The sequence below is a fragment of the Salmo salar genome, chromosome 14, assembly GCF_965601325.2.
Source record: "Salmo salar chromosome 14, fSalSal1, whole genome shotgun sequence".
In the NCBI taxonomy this organism is placed as follows: Eukaryota; Metazoa; Chordata; class Actinopteri; order Salmoniformes; family Salmonidae; genus Salmo; species Salmo salar.
Genome location: NC_138304.1, coordinates 21,612,041 through 21,636,637, shown reverse-complemented (window position 1 = coordinate 21,636,637; position 24,597 = coordinate 21,612,041). Strand labels below are relative to the sequence as shown.

Genomic DNA, 24,597 nt, shown 5'->3' with positions numbered 1-24,597 from the left:
CGAGGGAAAGACAAACGGAGAAAAGTACAGAGAGATCCTTAATGAAAACCTGCTCCAAAGCGCTCAGGACATCTGACTGGGGTGAAGGTTCACCTTCCAACAGGACAACAACCCTAAGCACACAGCCAAGACAAGACAGGAGTGGCTTCGGGACAAGTCTCTGAATGTCCTTGAGTGGCCCAGCCAGAGCCCGGACTTGAACCCGATCGAACATCTCTGGAGAGACCTGAAAATAGCTGTGCAGCAACACTCCCCGTCCAACCTGACAGAGGCTGAGAGGATCTGCAGAGCAAAATGTAAGAAACTCCTCAAATACAGGTGTGCCAAGCTTGTAGCGTCATACCCAAAAAGACTGCCAAAAGGTGCTTCAACAAAGTACTGAGTAAAGGGTCTGAATACTTATGTAAATGTGATTTATTTCTGTTATTTTTTCTTGCTTTGTCATTATGGGGTATTGTGTGTAGATTGATGAGAGAAACAAACTATTTAATACATTTTAGAATAAGGCTGTAACGTAACAAAATGTGGAAGAAGTCAAGGGGTCTGAACACTTTCCGAATGCACTGTATGTAACCGATTGCTTCAGAGTTCCCCTGAGAAGACCATTTCTCTGAATAAAGATTCCAAAAATCTTACCCAACATCACACAGGTATGTCAACTCAGATATGTATAATAGCGCTTGACTACAGATCATTGAGCAGTGAAAATCAGATTTCCAGTAAATTACTTCCTACGAGCACGTTATTTAAGACCAATGAGACCGATGCTTCTAAAAGGGGTTATTAAAGTGATGAGATGCTCACTGATGCTAGTAAATAACAGTCAATTAATCAAACACACCTCTAGTACGGGGACAAAGGCTTAATCTGCTTGAAATAATTCATTAGCAGTAAAGGGAGAGACCGTAAAAGTGGGAATTGAACTGCTCTCCATCCCATAAACTTCGGCATTTATTATTTTTAGACAGATATCCTCAATGGATAAGGACTAGAGGTTGACCGATTATGATTTTTCAACGCCGATACCGATTATTGGAGGACCAAAAAAAGACAATACCAATTAAAATATATATAAAATAATGGCAATTACAACAGTACTGAATTAACACTTATTTTAACTTAATATAATACATAGATTTTATTTAGTCTCAAATAAAATAATGAAACCTGTTCAATTTGGTTTAAACAATGCAAAAGCACAGTGTTGGAGAAAAAAGTAAAAGTGCAATATGTGCCACGTAAAAAAGCTAATGTTTAAGTTCCTTGCTCAGAACATGAGAACATATGAAAGCTGGTGGTTCAATATTCCCAGTTAGGAAGTTTTAGGCTGTAGTTATATGAATTATGATGCGTCGACTATTTCTCTCTATACCATTGGATGTTCTTATAGGCACTTTAGTATTGACAGCCTAATCTCAGGAGTTGATAGGCTTGAAGTAATAACTTGGCGTAGCAGTCAGACGTCTTTGTCTTTTCTCGTCCCATGTATATATCTTTTTATACATTTTTCTTCGCATTCTTTTAAATATTTTTTCCTAAACCTCAACTTCAAAATACTCTCCTGCAACCCGCCTCACCCAATGTGGTGGGGATCTGTTTTTGTTTCTAAAGTATTTCTATTTACCTCCGAACTGGAATACCTCAACTGAAGCTAGCAAGCTAACTAGCTATCAGTCAGCTAACCACTGCTAGCAGTCATCAGCTAACATTTACCTCGGAAAGCTTTCGCCAGTTCGTACAACGCGTTTCAAACCAGAGCATACTGGACCTATTTGTCTAGCCATATTCCCTGGATTCCTACCGCAAACTCTGAACCTTTTCATCTGGATCATGGCAGCTAGCTAACCGCAACCCGGGTTGACTACTCCTGGCTAACGATTCCGTCCCGGAGCAAGCACCAACTAGCCTGGAGCTAGCCCATGCTAGACCCATCTCCCGGCTAGGGCTCCTGGGCTATTCCTGAAGCCCACTCCTCGGCTACATTATCCGGCTACGTTACCCAAACACTCTGAAGTTTCTAAAACTGTTTGAGTGATGTCTGTGAATATAACAGGACTCATATGGCAGGCAAAAACCTGAGAAAAAAATCCAACCAGGAAGTGTGGAAATCTGAGGTTTGTCGTTTTTCAAGTGATTCCCTATCCAGTATACAGTGTCAATGGGGTCATTTTGCACTTCCTAAGGCTTCCACTAGATGTCAACAGTCTTTAGAACGTTGTTTCATGCTTCTACTGTGAATGGGGAGAGAATAATTGGAATCAGATGACTGAGAAACTGACATGAGCTCAATCGCGCGCACTCACATGGGAGTTAGCTGTGTTCCTTTTCATTTCTGAAGACAAAGGAATCGTCCGGTTGGAATATTATGGAAGATTTATGATAACATCCTAAAGATTTATTCTATACATCGTTTGACATGTTTCTACAAACTGTAATATAACTTTTGACTTTTATTCTGAACTCACTGCGCGAGCACAGTGGATTTGGATTACTCGACTGAACAAAATGGAGGTATTTGGACATAAAGATTAACTTTATCAAACAAAACAAACATTTATTCTGCAACTGGGATTCCTGGGAGTGCATTCCGATGAAGATCAAAGGTAAGTGAATATTTATAATGTAATTTTTGTCATTTCTGTTGACTCCAAAATGGCAGGTATCTGTATGGCTTGTTTTGATATCTGAGCGCTGTACTCAAGATTATTGCAAAATGTGCTTTCTCCGTAAAGCTTTTTTGAAATCTGACACAGCGGTTGCATTAAGGAGAAGTGTATCTATAATTCTTTGAATAACCGTTGAATATTTTATCAACGTTTATGATGAGTATTTCTGTAAATTGATGTGCTCATTCACCCGAAGTTTTGGGAGGCAAAACATTTCTGGACATTACACGCCAATGTAAAATGGGGATTTTGGATATAAATATGAACTTTATCGAGCAAAACATACATGTATTGTGTAACATGAAGTCCTATGAGTGCCATCTGATGAAGATAATCAAAGGTTAGTGATTCATTTTAGCTGTATTTCTGGTTTTTGTGACACCTCTCCTTGCTTGGAAAATGCTGTGTGGTTTTTCTTGTCTCGGCGCTGTCCTAACATAATCTTATGCTATGCTTTCGCCGTAAAGCCTTTTTGAAATCGGACAATGTGGTTGGATTAACGAGAAGTGTATCTATAAAATGGGATATAATAGTTGTATGTTTGAGAAATTTGAATTATGAGATTTTTGTTGTTTTGAATTTGCCGCCCTGCTATTTCACTGGCTGTTGAATAGCGTCCCACATACCCCAGAGAGGTTAAGGTCTTTGAAAGCCAAGTTAACAAACAGATTACCGACCATTTCGAATCTCACCGTACCTTCTCCGCTACGCAATCTGTTTTCAGAGCTGATCATGGGTGCACCTCAGCCACGCTCAAGGTCCAAAACGATATCATAACCGCCATCGATAAGAGACATTACTGTGCAGCCGTATTCGTCGACCTGGCTAAGGCTTTCGACTCTGTCAATCACAACATTCTTATTGGCAGACTCAACAGCCTTGGTTTCTCAAATGATTGCCTCGCCTGGTTCACCAACTACTTCTCCGATAGAGTTCAGTGTGTCAAATCGGAGGGCCTGTTGTCCGGACCTCTGGCAGTCTCTATGGGTGTGCCACAGGGTTCAATTCTCGGTCCGACTCTCTTCTCTGTATACATCAATGATGTCGCTCTCGCTGCTGGTGATTCTTTGATCCACCTCGCCGCAGACGACACCATTCTGTATACCTCTGGACCTTCGTTGGACACTGTGTTAACTAACCTCCAGATGAGCTTCAATGCCATACAACTCTCCTTCTGTAGCCTCCAACTGCTCTTAAATGCAAGTAAAACTAAATGCATGCTCTTCAACCAATCGCTGCCCGCACCTGCCCGCCCGTCCAGCATCACTAATCTGGACAGTTCTGACTTAGCATATGTGGACAACTACAAACACCTAGGTGTCCTGTAAACTCTCCTTCCAGACTCACATTAAACATCTCCAATCCAAAATTTAATCTAGAATCGGCTTCCTATTTCGCAACAAAGCATTCTTCACTCATGCTGCCAAACATACCCTCGTAAAACTGACTATCCTACCAATCCTCGACTTCGGCAATGTCATTTACAAAATGGCCTCCAACACTCAACTCAACACATTGGATGCAGTCTATCACAGTGCCATCCGTTTTGTCACCAAAGCCCCATATACTACCCACCACTGCGACCTGTATGCTCTCGTTGGCTGGCCCTCGCCTCATAATCGTCGCCAAACCCACTGACTCCAGGTCATCTACACGTCTCTGCTAATTAACCTGTTGGGGGTAGGGGGCAGTATTGACACGGCCGGATAAAAAACATACCCGATTTAATCTGGTTACTACTCCTGCCCAGTAACTAGAATATGCATATAATTATTGGCTTTGGATAGAAAACACCCTAAAGTTTCTAAAACTGTTTGAATGGTGTCTGTGAGTATAACAGAACTCATATGGCAGGCAAAAACCTGAGAAGATTCCTTACAGGAAGTGCCCTCTCTGACAAGATCTTGTTCTTCTTGTCTCTGTTTATTGAAGACTGAGGATCTTTGCTGTAACGTGACACTTCCTACGGCTCCCATAGGCTCTCAGAGCCCGGGAAAAAGCTGAATGATATCGAGGCAGCCTCTGGCTGAAACACATTTGCGCTTTTGGCAAGTGGCCGATCAGAGGACAATGGGCTTAGGCGCGTGCACGAGTCGACCCCATGCTTTATTTTCTTTCGTCTTTTTACCTAAACGCAGATTCCCGGTCGGAATATTATCGCTTAGTTACGAGAAAAATGGCATAAAAATTGATTTTAAACAGCGGTTGACATGCTTCGAAGTACGGTAATGGAATATTTAGAATTTTTTTGTCACGAAATGCGTCGTGCTCGTCACCCTTCTTTACCCTTTCGGATAGTGTCTTGAACGCACGAACAAAACGCCGCTATTTGGATATAACAATGGATTATTTGGGACCAAACCAACATTTGTTATTGAAGTAGAAGTCCTGGGAGTGCATTCTGACGAAGAACACCAAAGGTAATAACATTTTTCTTATAGTAAATCTGACTTTGGTGAGTGCTAAACTTGCTGGGTGTCTAAATAGCTAGCCCTGTGATGCCGGGCTATCTACTGAGAATATTGTGCTTTCACCGAAAAGCTATTTTAAAATCGGACATATCGAGTGCATAGAGGAGTTCTGTATCTATAATTCTTAAAATAATTGTTATGCTTTTTGTGAACGTTTATCGTGAGTAATTTAGTAAATTTTTTGTAAATTCACCGGAAGTTTGCTAGTTCTGAACGTCACATGCTAATGTAAAAAGCTGGTTTTTGATATAAATATGAACTTCATGCTATACAATACATGCATGTTTTGTTCAATCATGTCCTAGGTGTGTCATCTGATGAAGATTATCAAAGGTTAGTGCTGCATTTAGCTGTCTTCTGGGTTTTTGTGACATTATATGCTAGCTTGAAAAAAGGGTGTCTGATTATTTCTGGCTGGGTACTCTGCTGACATAATCTAATGTTTTGCTTTCGTTGTAAAGCCTTTTTGAAATCGGACAGTGTGGTTAGATTAACGAGAGTCTTGTCTTTAAAATGGTGTAAAATAGTCATATGTTTGAGAAATTGAAGTAATAGCATTTCTAAGGTATTTGAATAACGCGCCACAGGATTCCACTGGCTGTTACGTAGGTGGGACGATTTCGTCCCTCCGGCCCTAGAGAGGTTAAAGCCCTGCCTTCTCAGCTCACTGGTCACCATAGCAGCACCCACCCGTAGCATGCGCTCCAGCAGGTATATCTCACTGGTCACCCCCAAAGCCAATTCTTCCTTTGGCCACCTCTCCTTCCAGTTCTCTGCTGCCAATGACTGGAACAAACTGCAAAAATCTCTGAAGCTGGAGACTCTTACCTCCCTCACTAGCTTTAAGCACCAGCTGTCAGAGCAGCTCACAGATCACTGCACCTAGCTCATCCAATCGACCTCATCCCCATACAATATTTATTTACCTTGCTCATTTGCACCCCAGTATCTCAACTTGCACATCCTATCATTCCAGTGTTTAATTGCTATATTGTAATTACTTTGCCACCATGGCCTTTTTATTGCCTTACCTCTATGTCATAATCATGTAAAAGTCTGGCAAATTAATTACGGTCTTTGTTAGGAAGAAATGGTTTTCACACAGTTCGCTACGAGCCAGGTGGCCCAAACGGTTGCATATACCCGGACTCTGCTTGCACTGAACGCAAGAGAAGTGACAATGTCCCTAGTTAATATTGCCTGCTAACATGAATTTCTTTTAACTAAATATGCAGGTTTAAAAAATATATACTTGTGTATTGATTTTAAGAAAGGCATTGATGTTTATGGTTAGGTACATTCGTGCAACGATTGTGCTTTTGTTAAATCCTCACCCGTTTGGCGAAGTAGGCTGTGATTCGATAAATTAACAGGCACCGCATTGATTATATGCAATGCAGGACATGCTAGTTAACCTAGTAATATCAACAACCATGTGTAGTTAACTAGTGATTATGTGAAGATTTGTTTTTTTATGAGATAAGTTTAATGCTAGCTAGCAACTTACCTTGGCTCCTGCACTCACTCACTTACGTGCTGCACTCATGTAACAGGTGGTCAGCCTGCGACGCAGTGGCATCCAAAATGGCGGATTTTTCAAGTTTTCATAACATCGGCCCTAATTAAAATCGGCCATGCCGATTAATCGGTCGACTTCTAGTAAGGACTAACTAATTCCAGGTATATTCAATGAGAGATGATTGGTTTCAAAAAGGTTTCACAAAAGGTTTTTCCCCCCTCATCAAAACCACAGTTTTGTTTGAGCTTTCACATATTTTCCCAAAACCACAGGAGGACACGTGACCTTCAAAGACCTGTGTTTATTGGTTATTATTATTATGCATCCTACAGGTGTGGCTCAGGGAGAATGAAAAGGATGATGGGGACAATCTAACCAGCAAGAGGATCTATTTGTACATGCTGTTTATAATTCTGTTTATTATGCCAGGATGCTTTGAGCAGCTGAGGAGCAGCTGATGAAAGGGGGGGGGGGGGGGGGGGGGGTCATTGTGTGGAGTGAATAGAACTGAAGACTGAAGCGATGGGTGTGGGGGTGAGGAAGGGAGAATATTATTATTTAGGGGGGGGGGGGTCTGTAGAGGTAAAGGAGCACCATTGGGGATAAACATGCCCATTTAAGTCCAACTCTCTGGAGAGGGGGTATTAAAAGGAAATACGCTCAGACGCTGTCCTATCTCGACCCCTCTCATTTGCATAATTACAGACGAGACCAGTGTATGCAGACAGAAAAGGAGGGAAGGAATAGAAATGGAGTTCAAAGTGGTGGAAAAGAACAGAAAGCGTCATACAGTAGAAGGAACAGGGGCTAGGCAGACTACCTTAACAGCTTCACATCAGCATAAATTTAAACATACATACATACATACATTACATTACATACATTACATACATACATACATCTCAATAGGCCTGACAGACACATAGCTTGTGATGTGTCTACCTTGTCTCAGACATTTGCCTCAAGGCATGAGCAGTAAGCACCATCTTATATCTGAAACTGTATTTGAGATAATAGGCAGTGATGTACAGTGCCTTCAGAAAGTATTCACACCCCTTGACTTTGTCCACATTTGTTGTGTTACAGCCAGATTTAAAATGGATTAAATTGAGATTGTGTCACTGGCTTACACACACACACAAAATTACAAATGAATACAAAATTAAATGCTTAAATGTCTTGAATCAATAAGTATTCAACCCCTTAGTAATGGCAAGCCTAAATAAGTTCAGGAGTAAACATTTGCTTAATAACCTCTAATGGACAGGCATTCCGCCAATGGTAGCGCCTGGCGCGAAATACGAAAAACCTTAAAAATGCTATAATTTCAATTTCTCAAACATATGACTATTTTACGCCATTTGAAAGATAAGACTCTCCTTTATCTAACCACACTGTCCGATTTCAAAAAGGCTTTACAGCGAAAGCAAAACATTAGATTATGTCAGGAGAGTACCCAGTCAGAAATAATCACACCCATTTTTCAAGCTAGCATATATGTCACAAAAACCAAAACCACAGCTAAATGCAGCACTAACCTTTGATGATCTTCATCAGATGACACTCCTAGTACATTATGTTATACAATACATGCATGTTTTGTTCAATCACGTTCATATTTATATCAAAAAACAGCTTTTTACATTAGCATGTGATGTTCAGAACTAGCATACCCACCGCAAACTTCCGGTGAATTTACTCACAATAAACGTTGACAAAAAACATAATTATTTTAAGAATTATAGATACAGAACTCCTTTATGCAATCGCGGTGTCCGATTTTAAAATAGCTTTTCGGTGAAAGCACATTTTGCAATATTCTGAGTACATAGCCCGGCCATCACGGCTAGCTATTTTGACACCCACCAAGTTTGGCACTCACCAAACTCAGATTTACTATAAGAAAAATTGGATTACCTTTGCTGTTCTTCGTCAGAATGCACTCCAGGACTTCTACTTCAACAACAAATGTTGTTTTGGTTCGAAATAATCCATAGTTATATCCAAATAGCTCCGTTTTGTTTGTGCGTTCAAGTCACTATCCGAAGGGTGACGCGCCGGCGCGTTTCGTGACAAAAAAATTCAAAATATACCATTACCATACTTTGAAGCATGTCAAACGCTGTTTAAAATCAATTTTTATGCGATTTTTCTTGTAAAATAGCGATAATATTCCAACCGGGCGATGACGTATTCGTTCAAAGAGAGAAAGAAAAACATGGAGTCGTCACATGCACACGCGCTCCAGTGTCATTGTCCTCAGAAGGACCACTCTCCAAAACCCCTGCTCTTTTTCGCCCAGAGACTGCAGAGCTATCATTCCACGTTCTGGCGCCTTCCTAGAGCCAATGGAAGCCTTAGAAAATGTCACGTTACAGCAGAGATCCTGTATTTTCGATAGAGAGGCTAAAGAAGGACAAGAAATGGTCAGACAGGGCACTTCCCGTATTGAATCTTCTCAGGTTTTGGCCTGCAATATGAGTTCTGTTATACTCACAGACACCATTCAAACAGTTTTAGAAACTTTAGGGTGTTTTCTATCCAAATCCAATAATTATATGCATATTCTAGTTACTGGGCAGGAGTAGTAACCAGATTAAATCGGGTACGTTTTTTATCCGGCCGTGAAAATACTGCCCCCTATCCCAAACAGGTTTTAACAAGTCTCATAATAAGTTGCATGGAGTCACTGTACGCAATAACGGTATTTAACAGGATTTGTGAATGACTACCTCATCGCTGTACCCCACATGTAATGAATTACCTTTAATATCCTTCAGTCGAGCACTGAATTTGAAAACAGATTCAACCACAAAGACGAGGGAGGTTTTCCAATGCCTTACAAAAGGGCACCTATTGGTAGATGGGTAATTGAATATTGCTTATGAGCATGGTGAAGTTATTAATTACACTTTGGATGGTTTATCAATACACCCAGACTACAAAGATAGGTGTCCTACCTAACTCAGTTGCCGGTGAGGAAGGAAACCGCTCAGAAATGTCACTATGAGGCCAACGGCGACGTTAAAAGAAACAAGAGTTTAATGGCTGTGATTGAAGAAAACTGAGGATGGACTAACACTGTACTTACTCCACAATACTAACTTAAATGGCAGAGGGAAAAGAAGGAAGCCTGTACCGAATAAAAATATTCCAAAAACATTCATCCTGTTTGCAACAAGGGACTGAAGTAAATCAGCAAAGAATGTGCAAAGAAATTAACTTTGACCTGAATACAAAGTGTTATGTTTGGGGCAAATCCAACAACACATCACCGAGTACCCCTCTTCATATTTTCAAGCATGGTGGTGACTGCATCGTGTTATTGGTATGCTTGTCTTCGGCAAAGGACTATAGAGTTTTTCCTTCTATAAAAATAAACTGAATAGAACTAAGCACAGACAAAACCCTAGAGGAAAACCTGGTTCAGCCTGCTTTCCAACAGACACTGGGAGAAAGATTCCCCTTTCAGCAGCACAATAACCTAAAACACAAGGCCAAATATACACTAGAGTTGCTTACCAAGATGACATTGTAACTAGGCCACTCAGAAACATTCATTTTTGACTTAAATCTGCTTGAAAATCTATGGCAAGACTTGAAAATGTCTGTATAGCAATTGTCAACAACCAACTTGACAGTGCTTGAAGAATATTAAAAATAAAATGTGCAAATGTTGTACAATCCTGGTATGCAAACCTGTCTTCAACCTCAACCTGTCTTCATCATAAGGGAGGTTTCTGAGTCAAAGGTGAACAAGGTGATTAGCTCACTAAAGAACTCTAAAGCCAAAGATGTGTTTGGGCTGGACTCCACCTTTCTTAAAAACTACAAAGAGTCACTCATTGGCCCTATTACTAAAGGTCACCAACACATCTATTGATCTGGGGGTGTTTCTAATGGTATGGAAGTCGGCTATAATAACGGCCATCTTTAAATCGGGCGACCCTGCTGACGTGAGTAACTACAGGGCCATTAGTATACTACCTGTCGTGTCGAAGGTTGTTGAAAAGTGTGTAGCAGAACAACTGATTGCCCACCTCAACAACAGCCCCTTCACATTACACTCCATGCAGTTTGGCTTCAGAGCGAAACACTCCACAGAAACGGCCAACTGCTTTCTTCTGGAAAATGTGAAGTCCAAGATGGACAAAGGGGGCATTGTTGGGGCTGTGTTTCTGGACCTAAGGAAGGCTTTTGATACTGTTAACCATGAGATTCTCATCACAAAATTGTCCAAGTTCAACTTTTCCCCCGATGCCTTGAGATGGATGAAATCATACCTTGAAGGCAGAACTCAGTGTGTCAGAGTGAGCAATGAGCTGTCGCCCACTCTTAGCTATGATGTGGGCGTGCCCCAAGGGTCAATACTGGGGCCCCTCCTGTTCAGCCTGTACATTAATGATGTGCCTTCTGTCTGAAGTTCAAATGTATGCAAATGATAGTGATATATGTGCATGCAAAGAGCAAACAACAAGCTCCACAAGAACTCACTACTGTGATGGTCCAGGTTACAAAGTGGCTCAGTGACTCGTGTTTGCATCTCAATGTGAAAAAACTGTCTGCATGTTCTTCACAAAGAGGGCAACAGATGCTACTGAGCCAGATGTCTATGTGTCAGGGGAGAAGCTCCAGGTGGTATCTGATTTTAAGTACCTTGGCATCATACTTGATTCCAACCTCTCTTTTAAAAAGCATGTGAAAAAGGTAATTCATATAACCAAATTCAACCTAGCTAATTTCCGATTTATACGAAACTGTTTGACTACAGAGGTCAAAACTGTACAAAACTGTACTTCAAATCTATGATACTCCCCCACTTAACATACTGCTTGACTAGTTGGGCCCAAGCTTGCTGTACAACATTAAAACCTATTCAGTCTGTCTACAAACAGGCTCTCAAAGTGCTTGATAGGAAGCCCAATAGCCATCATCACTGTTACATCCTCAGAAAGCATGAGCTCCTGAGTTGGGAAAATCTTGTGCAATACACCGACGCATGTCTTGTATTCAAGATCCTTAATGGCTTGGCTCCCCCTCCACTCAATATTTTTGTTAAACAGAAAACCCAAACATATGGCAGCAGATCCACAAGGTCTGCCATGAGAGGTGACTGTATAGTTCCCTTAACTTCTCTAGGGTAGGGGGCAGTATTTTGACGTCCGGATGAAAGGCGTGCCCGTAGTAAACTGCCTGCTACTCAGGCTCAGAAGGTAGAATATGCATATTATTAGTAGATTTGGATAGAAAACACTGACGTTTCTAAAACTGTTTGAATGACGTCTGTGAGTATAACCGAACTCATATGGCAGGCAAAAACCTGAGAAAAATCCAAGCAGGAAGTGTGGAAATCTGAGGTTTGTAGTTTTTCATGTGATTGCCTATACAGTATACAGTGACTTAGGGTTCATTTTGCACTTCCTAAGGCTTCCACTAGATGTAAACTGTCTTTAGAATGTTGTTTCATGCTTCTACTGTGACTGGGGAGAGAATAAGAGGTCCTGGAGTCAGATGACTGAGAGAATGACATGAGTTCAGTGGCGCGGGCTCACAGAGTTAGCTGTGTTCCTTTTCTTTTTTGAAGACATTGGAATTGTCCAGTTGGAATATTACTGAAGATTTATGATAAAAACATCCTAAAGATTGATGCTATACATCGTTTGGCATGTTTCTACGAACGTAAATAGAACTTTTTTAGACTTTTCATCGTGACATTTTGCGCGCGCTTCCTGCATTTGGAGTAGTGGACATTTATTCTGCAACTGGGATTCCTGGGAGTGCATTCCGATGAAGATCAAAGGTAAGTGAATATTTATAATGTAATTTTTGTCATTTCTGTTGACTCCAAAATGGCGGGTATCTGTATGGCTTGTTTTGATATCTGAGCGCTGTACTCAGATTATTGCAAAATGTGCTTTCTCCGTAAAGCTTTTTTGAAATCTGACACAGCGGTTGCATTAAGGAGAAGTGTATCTATAATTCTTTGAATAACCGTTGAATATTTTATCAACGTTTATGATGAGTATTTCTGTAAATTGATGTGCTCATTCACCCGAAGTTTTGGGAGGCAAAACATTTCTGGACATTACACGCCAATGTAAAAATGGGGATTTTGGATATAAATATGAACTTTATCGAGCAAAACATACATGTATTGTGTAACATGAAGTCCTATGAGTGCCATCTGATGAAGATCAAAGGTTAGTGATTCATTTTAGCTGTATTTCTGGTTTTTGTGACGCCTCTCCTTCCTTGGAAAATGGCTGTGTGTTTTTTCTTGTCTAGGTGCTGTCCTAACATAATCTAATGTTATGTTTTCGCCGTAAAGCCTTTTTCAAATCGGACAATGTGGTTGGATTAACGAGAAGGGCATCTTTAAAATGGGATATAATAGTTGTATGTTTGAGAAATTTGAATTATGAGATTTTTGTTGTTTTGAATTTGCCGCCCTGCTATTTCACTGGCTGTTGAATAGTGTGTCCCGTGGGTGGGACGCTAGCGAAAATTAGCCGGCTGGCTAAAACCGGCACTTTTACTGAAATGTTGATTAATGTGCACTGTCCCTGTAAAAAAAAAAAAAAAAAAAAAAATATATAAAAAATTATAAGCTCTTAGAGAGACTTACCCAGAAAGAGTAATAGCTGTAATCACTGCCAAAGGTGATTCTAACATGTGAATACTTATGTAAATGAGATATTTCATTTTAGGAATTTGCAACAATTTCTAAAAACATGTGAGGTATTGTGTGTAGATGGGGGGGGAGAATTTTTTTTTTATATTTACACTGAACAAAAAATATGAAACAACATATAAAAGTGTTGGTCCCATGTTTCATGAGCTGAAAGATTCCAGAAATGTTCCATACATACAAAAAGCTTATTTCTCTCAAAAGTTGTTGACAAATTAGTTTACTACCCATTTAGCTAGCATTTCTCCTTTGCCAAGATATTTCATCCACCTGACAGAAGCTGAATAAAACATCACAATTACACAGGTGCACCTTGTGCTGGGGACCACAAAATGTGCTGTTTTGTTACAACAATGCAAAAGATGTCTCAAGTTGAGGGTGTGCAATTGGAATGCTGACTGCTGGAATGTCCACCAGAGCTGTTGTCAGACAATTGAATGTAAATGTCTACCATAAGCCACCTCCAACGTCGTATAAGATAATTTGGCAGTACATCCAACCGGCCTCACAACCGCAGACCCCGTGTAACCACGCCAGCCCAGGACCTCCGCATCCAGCTTCTTCCCCTGCGGGATTGTCTGAGACCAGCCACCCAGACAGCTGATGAAACTGTCAGAAACTGTCTCAGGGAAGCTTGTCTGTGTGCTCATCATCCTCACCAGGGTCTTGACCTGACTGCAGTTCGGCGTCGTAACTGACTTCAGTGGGCAAAGGCTCACCTTCGATGGCCACTGGCATGCTGGAGAAGTGTGCTCTTCACAGCTGACTCCTGGTTTCAACTCTACTGGGAAGATGGCGTGTATGTCAAAGTTGTGAACAGAGTGCCCCATGGTGGCAGTGGGGTTATGGTATGGGCAGGCATAAGCTGCGGACAATGAACACAATTGCATTTTATCGATTGCAATTTGAAGGCACAGAGATACCGTGACAAGATCCTGAGGCCCATTGATTGTCCTGCCATTAATCTGCCACCATCACCTCATGTTTCAGAATGATAATGCAGAGCCCCCATGTCGCAAGGATCTGTAGACAATTCCTGGAAGCTAAAAATGTCCCAGTTCTTCTATGGCCTGCATACTCACCAGACATGTCACCAATTGAACATGTTTAGGATGCACTGGATCGTCGTGTACAACAGCGTGTTCCTGTTCCCGCCAATATCCAGCAATTTCTGGATTGGTTCTCTGATCCATGGCGCTTCTTTTTCTTTTTAAGGTATCTGTATTCCCAGTCATGTAAAATCCATAGATTATGGCCTAATTCATTCATTTCAATTGACGGATTTCCTTATATGAACTGTAACTCAGTAAAATGCTTGTATGTTGTGTTTATATTTTTGTTCAGTGTAATTACATGGAGGGAAAAAAGTATTTGATCCCCTGCTGATTTTGTACGTTTGCCCACTGACAAAGAAATGATCAGTCTAATTTTAATGGTAGGTTTATTTGAACAGTGAGAGACAGAATAACAACAAAACAAAAATCTGAAAAACACATGTCAAAAATGTTATAAATTGATTTGCATTTTAATGGTGTCATAATCGACTTCAGTGGGCAAATTGACAAAATGGCCATCAATACATAGCAATTGTGTTCATTGTGTGTAGCTTATGCATGCCCATACCATAACCCCACCATGGGGCTCTCTTTTCAGAAAACCACCTGCCAACACAATGTCATACATGCTGTCTGCAATCTGCCCGGTACAGCTGAAACCGGGATTCAACCGTGAAGGGCAAACTTCTCCAGCGTCCCAGTGGCCATCGAAAGTGTGCATTTGCCCACTGAAGTCGATTATGACACCAAACTGAAATCACGTCAAGACCCTGGTAAGGACGACGAGCACACAGATGAGCTTCCCTGAGACGGTTTATGACAGTTTGTGCAGAAATTCTTTGGTTGTGCAATCCCAGTTTCATCAGCTGTCCAGGTGGCTGGTCTCAGATGATCCAACATAAAAAGTATCCAGTATAAAAAACAAGATGTGGAGGTCCTGGGCTGGCGTGGTTACACATGGTCTGCGGTTGAGGCCGGTTGGACGTACTGCCAAATTCTCTAAACTGACGTTGGAGGCGGCTTATGGTAGAGAAATGAGCATTCAATGCTCCAGCAACAGCTCTGGTGGACTTCCCTGCAGTCAGCATGCCAATTGCACGCTCCCTCAAAACATGAGACATGTATGGCATTGTGTTGTGACAAAACTGCACATTTTAGAGTGGCCTTTTATTGTCCCCAGCACAAGGTTCACCTGTTTAATGATCATGCTGTTTAAATCTGCTTCTTGATATGTCTCACCTGTCAGCAGGGGCGGAAATCCCGGGGGGGACGGGGGGGACACGACCCCCCCATCCTGGGAAAAATATGATTTGTCCCCCCCAATATAATCACTGAAACATAACTATGTAATTTAAATAATATTAATAATACGCAATGAAAGCAATTGTGCTGATTATAGACACTTAATAGCGCGTTTAAGTTTCAAAAGATTGCGACCCCCCGCCCTTTGCCTCACAATGGTTTGATCCACTGCCAGTTCCTTAGCTTGCTACGTAACTGCCGTGAGGTTCATCCAGTCAATCGCGCACACACACACTAGCTGAATATGCAGAGCTAGCGCGCAAATATTAACTATTAAGCTAGCTAGTACCTATTCCATTTATGTGGCGTCGTCAAAGATGGAATCAGCATGCAGATGATGTAAGTTAGTGCTTCAAAGTCCCTGTGATAAGGTTAGCGATAAACTGAAGTCCAAACTGAACAGAACTACACTCTCATCTACCATTGTCTTAAATATATTTAATGGTCTTGTTGCAAAAGGTAAATTGTCACAAGGGAACTTTTATTTATTTAATTTCACCTTTATTTAACCCGGGTAGCAAAGATTATAGCAAACACCACTGAAACGGAATTGGTGCTCGCTAGCTTTGCAAATTCAGCTATTGTTGGAAGCCAGCCAATATGAAACAAACTATTAAAATTACAAAAGGTTGCAGCATATGTTGTGTAAATGGTGAACTCATACAGCTGTCAACTCTTGTCATTTTAATCCGTTTCACATTTGCTAGCTACCTTTTAGATCGAAGCCCATATAGAATGATTGAAGATGATAGAAGCCCATCTCCTACTGTAAATAACCTACACACTGTGTGTGTAGCCAGCCAGGTAGAAAAATGGCAGAAAAATAAAAGACGGACATCAGAGTATTTTTCAATACACCAAAACGCATAGTAAGGAGCCTAGTAGCCTAATATCGCAAAGACTAGTTGATAAAATGTTCATAAGAAAGAAATGAAATTCTAATGGAAATGTTTCACAATGATGTCATTAGGCAGAGCAGGCAACAGATGGCACACAGACAGCAGAGTTGGGGACAGATATGCAGGGACAGACTGGCAGAGACAGGGAGTCTCAGGTAAGTTTGTTGAGTCTTTGTTTGGCAACATTATGAAAGGTTCTCAATTTTTTTGACTTGTAAAATAGGAACAGAATTGGAAAATGCCATGGATACCCCCACTCTCAACTTAAACTGGTGACTGAACTAAGATTTGTTAAAGGCAATGGTATTGCTGTTGTGATTAGTTGTGTAGTTTTGGGTACCGGTAGTTAGGAGTACGGCAAACACCTTATTTCTTTGGTTCCTCAATATACATTTACCATATTACAATGTAGGCTATGTGTTACAGCACTACTTTTGGTGTCCCCTTCAGGAATTGCTCTTGAGAAAATTTCATGTAATTGTCCCCTCCAAAGTGGATATCAGATTTTCGCCCCTGCCTGTCAGGTGGATGGATTATCTTGACAAAAGGAGAAATGCTCACTAATAGGGATGTAAACACGTGTGCACAATATTTTAGAGAAATAAGCTGTGTATGGAACATTTCTGGGATCTTTTATTTCAGCTCATGAAACATGGGACCAACACTTTACATGTTGCGTTTATATTTTTGTTCTGTCATCGTCTATTAAGTTTTCATTATGTCATGTTTCATGTTGTGTGGACCACAGGAAGAGTAGCTGATGCTTTCGCAAAAGCTAATGGAGATCCTAATAAAATACCCAAATTACACACAATACCACATAATGATAAAGTCAAAACATGTTTAGGTATTTGAGAATTTATTGAAAATGAAATACACCCTGAATCAAAACAAGTTATAATCACTGCTGAGAGTATTTTTAGATAAATCTTAACAGCTTTGCACACCTGGAATATACAATATTTGCCCATTATTCTTTTCAGATTTCTTCAAGCTCTGGCAAATTGGTTGTTGATCATTGCTAGACAAACATTTAAGTCTTGCCATAGACATTCAAGCAGATTTAAGTCAAAACTAACTAGGCCACTCAGGAACATTCACTGTCATCTTGGTAAGCAACTCCAGTGTATATTTGGCCTTGTGTTTTAGGTTATTGTTCTGCTGAAATGTGATTTAATCTCCCAGTGTCGGTTGGAAAGCAGGTTTTCCTCTAGGATTTTGCCTGTGCTTAGCTCCATTCAGTTTCTTTTTTTATCCTGAAAAACTCCACAGTCCTTAAAGATTACAAGCATACTCATAACATGATGCAGCCACCACTACGTTTGAAAATATGTGTTCCAAACTTAGCACGGTGTTCAGGACAAAGTGAATTGCTTTGCCACATTGTTTGCAGTATTACTTCAGTGCCTTGTTGCAAACAGGATGTGTGTTTTGTAATATATTTTTTACAGGCTTCCTTTTTTTTGTGTCAAATTAGGTTAGTATTGTGGAGTAACTACAATGTAGTCGATCCATCCTCAGTTCTCTTATCAAAGTCATTAAACTCTAACAGTTTTAAAGTCACCATTAGTAAAAAAATATTAACAAAATTCCACTTTGACATTATGGAGTATTGTGTGTAGGCCAGTGACAAAAAAAAGAAAAGTAAAGTAGGCTGTAACACAACATGTGGAAAAAGTCAGAACTAATATCCCGATATGCAACTATCGGTCCCCCCCACCGTATCACTACTGTAAAGGGAATAGGGTGCCATTTGGGTCTCAAACCTGTGAGAGGCAGTTCTACCTAGGAGCCATCTCTGCCCAAAGTAAGCCTTGCTCTAAATTTCTTCAAAAGCAGCCTGCCTGGCATGTCCAACCTGAAGGCGACTGAGTATCAGCCAAGGGGCGACAGGTAGACTGGCTGGGTAGGAGCGTTGGGCCAGCAACCGTCAGGTCGCTGGAGCAAGGTAAAAATCTGTCGTTATGCCTCTGAGCAAGGCAGTTAACCCACTGTTCCCCGAGCGCCGAAGACGTGGATGTTGATGAAGGCAGCCCCCCCCCACCTCTCTGATTCATAGCGGTCGGGTTAAAATGTGGAAGACATTTCAGTTGAATGCATTGTTGTACAACTGACAAGGTATCCCCCTTTCCCCAAGACATCAGTTCATACAGGACAAGTATGAGACTTGATGGAATGCCATGATGATCTCTGCTTAAGAACACAAGATGGAGAATCACTTTAGGACAGGGCCACAAAGCCCTAAATGGATTGTGAAATAACATAACTCAGGCTGGCTGGGTCAGACTCAAGGCTTCTCAAACAGAACTAGATCCCACTTTAAATAAACTGCAACTTTCAATGCTTAGTGAAGCCTTCTAAACAATTTATACTGCTTATATAGATGGTTCCAAAATTGTAGTTTGTTTATGTGATTCAGAACTATTTTGACAAGAGTATCGTAATGGTGATAGTCCATGAGAGGAGTGTTAAGCTTAACAGTCCATCCTTTCTAAAGGAGAATAACCCTCTTTATATTTGTCATACGAGTCACCATAGAGGCATCAGTTTCTCTCTCTCAGCAGTGATTTGTCATTACCTATCTGCCTCTACAGGCCTGCTGCTGTGGTAGGACAGCAACAGACAGCCCCCCGATAAGTCTTCCGATCAGCAGCCCATCTTCATACTGTCTGACCTCACTCACATCCTCTGTCCCAAATGGATCCATATTCCGTTCATAGTGCACTACTTTGACCAGGGCCTTATGGCTGGCATTTGAACGACACCCAACACATTCACCTACACGCTCCTTTCCAATCATACTATGAGCAGTCCCCAGTGCTCTCACTCCCTTCTTTAACATCCCTCCCTATACATACAGTACCAGTCAAAAGTTTGGACACACCTACTCATTCAAGGGTTTTTCCTTTATTCTTACTATTTTCTACATTGTAAAATAATAGTGAAGACATCAAAACTATGAAATAACACATATGGAATCACGTAAGCAAAAAAAAGTTAAATCAAAATATATTTGAAATTCGTCAAGGTAGGCAGCCTTTGCCTTGATGACAGCTTTGCACACTCTTGGCATTCTCTTATCCAGCTTCATGAGGTAGTCACCTGGAATGCATTTCAGTTAACAGGTGTGCCTTGTTAAAAAGTTAATTTGTGGAATTTCTTTCCATCTTAATGTGTTTGAGCCAGTCAGTTGTGTTGTGACAAGGTAGGGCAGAAGATAGCCCTATTTGGTAAAAGACCAAGTCCATATTATGGCAAGAACAGCTCAAATATGCAAAGAGAAATGACAGTCGATCATTACTTTAAGACATGAAGGTCAGTCAATGCGGACAATCTCAAAAACGTTGAAAGTTTCTTCAAGTGCAGTCCCAAAACCCATCAAGCGCTATGATGAAACTGGCTCTCATGAGGACCACCACAGGAAAGGAAGACCCAGAGTTACCTCTGCTGCAGAGGATAAGCTCATTAGAGTTACCAGCCTCAGAAATTGCAGCCCAAATAAACACGTCAGAGCTCAAGTAAGACATCAACATCAACTGTTCAGAAGAGACTGAGTGAATCAGGCCTTCATGTCGAATTGCTACAAAGAAACCACCACTAAAAGGACACCAATAAGAAGAGACTGGTAGAAATCTGACCTTTGGTCTGATGAGTCCAAATTTTAGATTTTTGGTTTCCAACCGCCGCGTCTTTGTGAGACGCTGAGTAGGTGAACATATGATCTCTGCATGTGTGGTTTCCACCGTGAAGCATGTGTGGTTTCCACCGTGAAGCATGGAGGTGGTGTGATGGTGCTTCGCTGGTGACACTGTCGGTGATGCATTTAGAATTCAAGGCACGCTTAACCAGCATGTCTTCCACAGCATTCTGCAGCTATACACCAACCCATCTGGTTCGCACTTAGTGGGACTATCATTTGTTTTTCAACAGGACAATGACTCAACACACCTCCAGCCTGTGTAAGGGTTATTTGACCTAGAAGGAGAGTGATGAGTGCTGCATCAGATGACCTGGCCTCCAATCACCTGACCTAAACCCAATTGAGATGGTTTGGGATGAGTTGGACTGCAGAGTGAAGGAAAAGCAGTCAACAAGTGCTCCGCATATGTGGGAACTCCTTCAAGACTGTTGGGAAAGCATTCCAGGTGAAGCTGGTTGAGAGAATGCCAAGAGGGTGCAAAGCTGTCATCAAGGCAAAGGGTGTCTGCTTTGAAGAATCTCAAATATATTTAGTTTTTTTTAACACTTTTTTGCTTACATGATATGTGTTATTTGATAGTTGACGTCTTCACTATTATTCTATAATGTAAAAAATAGTAAAAATAAAGAAAAACCCTTGAATGAGTAGGTGTGTCCAAACTTTGACTGGTACTGTACTTGTAGGAGAGATATGCGCCTGTCTTCCAGCTAAATGTCAAATGCAGAAGGGTTATTGGTAGTGGTCGACCGATTAATCGGAATGGACGAATAATTAGGGCCGATTTCAAGTTTTCATAACAAATCGGTAATCTGCATTTTTGGCCGATTACATTGCACTCCACGAGGAGACTGCGTGTCACTTCTCTTGCGTTCTGTGCGGGCAGAGTCAGGGTATATGCAGCAGTTTGGCCCGCCTGGCTTGTTGCGAACTGTGTGAAGTCCATTTCTTCCTAACAAAGACCGTAATTAATTTGCCAGAATTGTACATAATTATGACATAACATTGATGGTTGTGCAATGTAACAGCAATATTTAGACTTAGGGATGCCACCCGTTCGATAAAATACGGAACGGTTCCGTATTTCACTGAAAGAATAAACGTTTTGTTTTCGAAATGATAGTTTCCGGATTTGACCATATTAATGACCAAAGGCTCATATTTCTGTGTGTTATTATATTATAATTAAGTCTATGATTTGATAGAGCAGTCTGACTGAGCAGAGGTAGACAGCAGCAGGCTCGCAATCATTCAAACAGCCCTTTACTGCGTTTGCCAGCAGCTCTTCGCAATGCTTCAAGCATTGCGCTGTTTATGACTTCAAGCCTATCAACTCCCGAGATTAGGCTGGCAATACTAAAGTACCTATTAGAACATCCAATAGGCAAAGGTATATGAAATACAAATGGTATAGAGAGAAATAGTCCTATAATAACTACAACCTAAAACTTCTTACCTGGGAATATTGAAGACTCATGTGTTCAGAGCAAGGAACTTAAACTTTCGATTTAAAAAAAAAAACATATTGCACTTTTACTTTCTTCTCCAACACTTTGTTTTTGCATTATTTAAACCAAATTGAACATGTTTCATTATTTATTTGAGACTAAATTGATTTTATTGATGCATTATATTAACTTAAAATAAGTGTTCATTCAGTATTGCTGTAATTGTCATTATTACATATATAAAGCGACCGATTAATCGGTAATGGATTTTTTTGGTCCTCCAATAACATTTTACATTTACATTTTTGTCATTTAGCAGACGCTCTTATCCAGAGCGACTTACAGTAGTGAATGCATACATTTCATACAATTTCATAACTTTTTTTTTGCTGGCCCCCCGTGGGAATCGAACCCACAACCCTGGTGTTGCAAACACCACGCTCGACCAACTGAGCTACAGGGAATCGGTGTTGAAAAATCATAAAATCGGTCAACTTCTAGTTATTGGTATTGTTTCCAGAGACATGCAAGGCTGCCTGAGAAAAACATGCTGGGCATATTGAACCCACACTACCTGATCATGCCGTCCCATTCCAGCACTCAGAAGTAACTTGGAGAGGAGAGCCAAGGTAGAATGAGACACTGAGCCTGTATTGTACAGACAGTCACAGCCTCTATCCACCACTGTAGGTTCTAGTGGCTTGGACATACCCAGTGTTTGAATTAGGCTGGTACACACCGGTACCAGCACCTGAAATGTTCCACTGCTTTAGAACCAGCACCTCATAGAATATTGGCTTTAAAATATTGTGGAATAATGTCACCTAAATATATACAATGCCGGGCAACCAAAATGAGTACCAGAACCTTTTTCAGTCAGCGGACACATCCACAAGAAATACTGATGAGAAATGGGGAAAACACCAAAAGTGGTTGATGTAAAACGTACAGACTTTGCCAATCATAGATATTCAGACATGCATGTTGCAGAGCAGACCACTCAATATTTCTGAGATTTGCATCTCTACATGAGACATTCAGCTTGAATAGGCTATACCCATTTAGTCGACACTTTGAATGGATCAATTGTAATGCATAGTAGCGTGTGTCAGAGTGCTATACCATGTCACCATTGGTGTGTCTTTCATGCTGAAATTGAAAACAAAGAGAAGCACAAAGGAGTCTTTCTTTATGAAGAGGATGCGGTCTGCTCTGTTGCACCATGGGGGTATCCCAAATGGCACCCTATTCCTTATATATTATACTACTTTTGACCAGGACAAATAAGACTCTGGTTAAAAGTAGTGATCTTTATTGGGAATAGGGTGCTATTTGGGGCACAATCCCATATTTCAACATGTCACATGGGACTGCGAGGCAGACTGGATTGCCATGTTGCCTGCCCCCATGTACAGTAATAACAGCACACGTTCAGATAAACAGGCCTATTAGAAAGATTATATGTCAATAACACAGATCCACTGCCAGGGAGAGAGGACAGAAACCCTAGCTAAGTGGAATATGCTTAGTAATGATTTATGCATGGCATTTGGAAAGAGTCTCAAAGGGAATAAAGAATACTTAAAATAAATCCAATGTCGGCCTATAATAGTTAAGAGAAAATTAAGCAATCATTACAATGTTGCCAGTAAATTGTTACCGAAATGTTATCGCTATAGTCTACTTGGCAAACCAAAGCAATACAATTGTGTGTGAACTTCAAAATGGTTAAGTCGTGTTATTTATCAAAACACTCACCACCAGCACACAGAAACATTTAACTGCAGGCTAATATTCTTATACGTTAGGCTATTATTAAGATATGGGCTGCCTAAAATACTTCACCGTCGACATTCTCTCGGTCGCTGATATGCTGCAGGTTGCAGCCCGTATCCTCCCTACTCAACTCCGGCTCCGGGTTGTGCGACTCCAGCCTCGAATGGGCATTTCTCCGGAGCTTCGGGCTCGAAGACACACAGCAAGAGCTCGTGCTTCCCATCTTTCCAATCCGTTACAATATTGCTCTCTTCGAAGAATGATATTAGTCGGTTCAAATTGATCCTGAAGAGGGCAGGGGGATCAGAGCACCAAGGGTGAAACCGCCGCTGCGACCAGCACGTAAATGCACTGTCATTGATAAATCCTCGCACAATCAACGAGATAATGAATAGACGCAGCAGAGAAAAATAACAGATTTTACACTGTAAACCGTTGCAGCCAGCCCACCTTCCTCTTAATTTCCACAGTCTGCCAAGCCCACGCATTAACCACTCTATTGACTGTTATTTAAATCAGACGTGCCAGGGGTGTAATCATTAGTCCAAACAGTTGCAAAACGATTTGCAACAGAATCGGCATAATAAACAGCTTGCCAGGGCCGTATTCATTACACCAATTCTGTTGCAAAACGTTTCTTAAACGGAAGCAAACGAAATGAAACGGGGAGTTAGCTACCTGAATTTGTCCAATAGAAACTTTAGTTTTTCTCTGTGTGCTTCCGTATAGTTGTAAAACGGTAAACGGTTTCCGTAATGAATACGCCTCTTGACGTGTCGGAGACGTCGTCGTTTTAACCGAGGGGAAGAAGTGAAGCGAGAGGTTTTACTACTCCCAAAATCTGTCCACGAAAATAAGCGTTTTTTGGATCGAGGTCAATGAATAAGAATTGTTGTATCGAGGTCAGTGAGAGAGTGTAGCATTTGGTAAACAAAACATTTGAATTGCTAATTTGCTACTTAAGGCTTATTTGATCTAATCGAATTTTCATAATGGTTAGGTTTTCACGAATGCACTGATATAAGTGGACGCACGTGACATTTCGACAACTTTGAAAATATTTCGCGTTTTGCCGG

The 24,597-nt window shown here is 40.9% G+C and overlaps 1 protein-coding gene across 4 annotated transcripts in view; it reads right to left on the bottom strand.

Moving 5' to 3' along the window:
* LOC106568835 (cyclin-Y) overlaps positions 1–24,338 on the bottom strand; it is a 63,195-nt gene extending 38,857 nt beyond the window's left edge. The window contains exon 1 of one of the 4 annotated variants that reach the window (XM_082960827.1): positions 24,200–24,338. Coding sequence is in view for 2 of the 4 variants with exons in the window: in XM_014139543.3 (XP_013995018.1) it covers positions 23,591–23,744 (154 nt within the window). In the remaining 2 variants the exon portion in view is untranslated. Of the gene's footprint in view, positions 1–23,590; positions 24,132–24,199 lie in introns of those variants that run through there. The other 3 variants (XM_082960828.1, XM_014139543.3, XM_014139542.3) reach the window with 3 other exon arrangements.
* Positions 24,339–24,597: the final 259 nt, after the last annotated feature.